At 43.8% G+C, this 3,364-nt stretch overlaps 1 protein-coding gene across 1 annotated transcript; it reads right to left on the bottom strand.

The window, feature by feature from the left end:
- Window positions 1-543: 543 nt before the first annotated feature.
- Window positions 544-2,326, bottom strand: LOC137757271 (small integral membrane protein 10-like protein 2A). Its single transcript, XM_068533958.1, has one exon. The coding sequence runs from the start codon at window positions 2,092-2,094 to the stop codon at window positions 1,861-1,863; it is 234 nt and encodes a 77-aa protein (XP_068390059.1). The 5' UTR covers window positions 2,095-2,326; the 3' UTR covers window positions 544-1,860.
- Between the last annotated feature and the right edge of the window lie 1,038 nt (window positions 2,327-3,364).

Raw genomic sequence — 3,364 nt, 5'->3', positions numbered from 1 at the left:
TGACTTCACATCTATTACACATGGATAAAATATAATTCCTTATTTTTAATAGCTACATAGTATCCCATTACATAGACGGACTATTTCTATTTAGCCAAGCTCCCGTTGTACATTTAGCTTATTTCCCCTGTCTTGCCATTATGATCAATACTAAAATGTAAGAACCTTGTCTAAACATCATGGGGTACTTGTCCAATTTTTCAGTTTTTAAATTTTTCAGTTTTGAAAAATTAAATCACACTTTTTGTTTTTACTTTAACTATGACATTGCAGACGTTAGCTCATGAAAAGTTACATAGAGTAAGGAAGCTCTGGGCTACCTGAAGATTGCTGGCCATTTCATGAGGCATTTCCTTATGGTCTTATGGTTTGCTTGGAAAGCAAGGAAATCATATTTCATGCGATCATTCAGGAACATTTTAGGATATGCATCCACTATTGCAGAAAGATAGGAAGGCAGAATCTACCTGAACTCACGTACCACCCCCCCTTCCCCCAGATTTCCTTCTAATTGCAGTAAATTCATTTTTAATAAGTTTTAACTTTTAATCAAAGTAATACATGCATATAAATGATTTAGAAAAATCAACCAGTACAAAAGGACATATAACGAAAAGCAGTAAATCCCCACCCACCCTTCTCAACTTTTGCTTTCCCAACCCAGAGGCAAAAACTTTTACATGTCTGTTTAGAGGTTAACTCCATTTTTCCTAATAATATGCTTTTCTTACTATTTCTTAACTTGATGACATGAGGCATTTTCTGCTGACTTCCTGCTGTCCCCTTGGTTTTCTTCCCCCTCATCCATATGGTTGTATCACTATTTTTAACTCTTCTGTTTGTTACCTTGTTCACTTTAAAAATCTAACCCCTAAATCTGTCTTACTCTTTCAACTAGAGACAGTATCTGGACTTCCTAGTTTAGGAGAATAACACCACTGTTCCATTTCCTCCTCTCTGCCTGCCAACTTGTTGCCTGTACTTGTCAAAGTTGGTTAACATTCCCACACTGTTCTATAACTATAATTAAGTCTCCCCTGCTGTGCCTAGAGATTTACTCTAAAAATGAAAAAGCATGACTAATATTTCCATTGTAGTGATGATTTAAACACTGTTCACTGAGTAGCAAAGTTGAACGCAATGATTGGATTGAGTGTTGATCCACGTGCCAGCGTTCAGATTCTCTTTCTCACACTCCAGGCAACGCTTGAAAAACAGGCCACGTCTGAGGTTGCTTCATATGTGAAGCATGCTCTCCTTGTACAGTTTGAAATGTTTGTTTTTCCCAGTAGGTTCTGTTTGCCGTTGTCGTTTCTCTTGGGATGAAGAAATGTATGCCTTCCCGATCATGCGATAAATTTCTGTTGCCTGGAATCAATTCCATTCAGTTGGAAGTCTATTCACTTCTTTTTCTAATTTGGAGGATTTGCCTCCTATTTGGACCATTCTTGTACAGTTTATCTTTTTTTAAGTTGTTAGTAACTTTTCCTTTTTTCCCCCTTAGGGCATCCTGTGCTTATTGTCATTTCCCTACCTTCGGTGCTGTCTTTTGTTTTATGGATGCAAGAACTTCTCAAATATTTCTGAGGATTTTCAGATTTTTAAGTTCTGTTCTTTGAATTAGCTATTTCCTTGAGATTCAACTTTTCATTATATCTTAGGCTTTTTTGGTTATATTGCAGGCTTTCCGCAAATGACTTCTAGCCGCGCATTTATATGAAAAGATGGGGCAATGGCAAGACAGGCCGGCAAGTCTGTGTGCGCGAGGCGAGCTGGTCGCTTTGCTCTAGGGCGGCTGAACTGGTGGGTGGAGGTCAGCCATCCTGCTGGGCACCCCCCAATGCCACAGAGTTAGTTGCTCTAAATATGTACCTGCAGGCGCACGTTGAGAATCACTGAAGCCACGACGTAGAAGTAGGGGAAGTTCACGCGCAGCCGCCAGGCCAGGTCGAAGAAGGTGATCAGCGTGCGCGTGAGCCCCTTGCAGAAGGCGCCGTAGGAGCCGCGGGCCGCGGCCGAGCGAGACAGCCGCACCGCCAGGCCCGACAGGGCCGCCGCCGCCGCCGCCGCCATCGGTCTGGTTTGGCCTCCCATACAGCGCCCAGAGCCCGGGGCCTCCCGCCGGCTCCGCGGACAGAGGGACGCACGCGGGGGAATCGGCGCGGGAGGTGGATCGCGCGGCCGCAGATGCGAGCTGCGCTGCACGGCGGGCGCCCTCCTCCTCCTCTGGCTGCGCTCGGGCCACCGCGGTCCCTGGTGCCCCTCCGGGCCGCCGGGCTAAGTTGCCTCGGGGCCGCGCGGGGCGGGGTCAGGCTGGGCGCCAGGGATCAGGAGCCCCCGGACGGCGAGGAGGGGAAGGTGGGGGGGGAGCCGGGGGGAGGGGGGAGCCAGGGGGAGGGGGGAGGGGCGTGCAGTTTACCCGGGAGACCTAGCTTCCTGACCCCGGTGGTCTTTTTTTTTTTTTTAATTTTTAAATTTTAACGGAAGCAAAACGAAACTTGCTCAGAACGTTAGAAATGTTCCTTCATAAGCACGATCTTGAGCAGCTTCGAAGCGTGAACGCGTTTCCTGTTCCCTCAAATCCCTTTAGGAATTTTTTCAATCCTCAGTTGTGAGCTAGTACAAATACACCAAAACCACTAATTTAACTTTAAGATGTGTACATTCTGTTTTACTCGTTCAAGCGTCTTATTTTTGCTTTTGCTTTACATCTGTAGTATTCTGCTAATGGGAAAAGTTATACAAACAAGTTTTTAGAGATTGTCAGCAGCACAATGAGAACAGTGGAAAGCAAATTCCCTGCTTAGCTTCCCATTCCCCACCCCTCCCCCGCCGTGAACTGAGGTTACGTTTCCTGTATGTACTTCCAGATGTGATGTGTTGATACAGTGCTCTTACCATGTCAATAATGTACAACTACCTCACTCCCTTTGACGACGGATTATTACACCAATACATATGTTGACTAATAATGTTCAATAATTCGTTTAACAAGTCCCCTGTTGATGGACGTTCTGAATGTTTCCAGTTTTTCTTATGCCAAAAATTGTTGCAGTGAGCATCAGTGTACACATGGATTTGCAAGTGGCAGAAAAGGATGAATAATATGATCCCATCTTCATTTATAAAAAGCAATCACATAAGCATATATATTTAGTGTTTGAGGTCAAAAAGTTTTACTAATACATGTGGTTGATCAAAGAAGTTTAGAGATGAGGCCTCTATTCAACACTGAGTGTTAATCTTGGAATTTTTTTTCCTCAGCATCATAGACAATAATTACATCTCATTACTCTTCTAATTTGCTTTTATTTATCAGAGAAGCTGAGCAACTTTTCTAAATTTCTTAATTTTTATTATTGTT

This window comes from Eschrichtius robustus, chromosome X, assembly GCF_028021215.1.
Source record: "Eschrichtius robustus isolate mEscRob2 chromosome X, mEscRob2.pri, whole genome shotgun sequence".
NCBI classification, from domain to species: domain Eukaryota; kingdom Metazoa; phylum Chordata; class Mammalia; order Artiodactyla; family Eschrichtiidae; genus Eschrichtius; species Eschrichtius robustus.
This window is presented reverse-complemented; position numbering and strand designations above follow the sequence as displayed.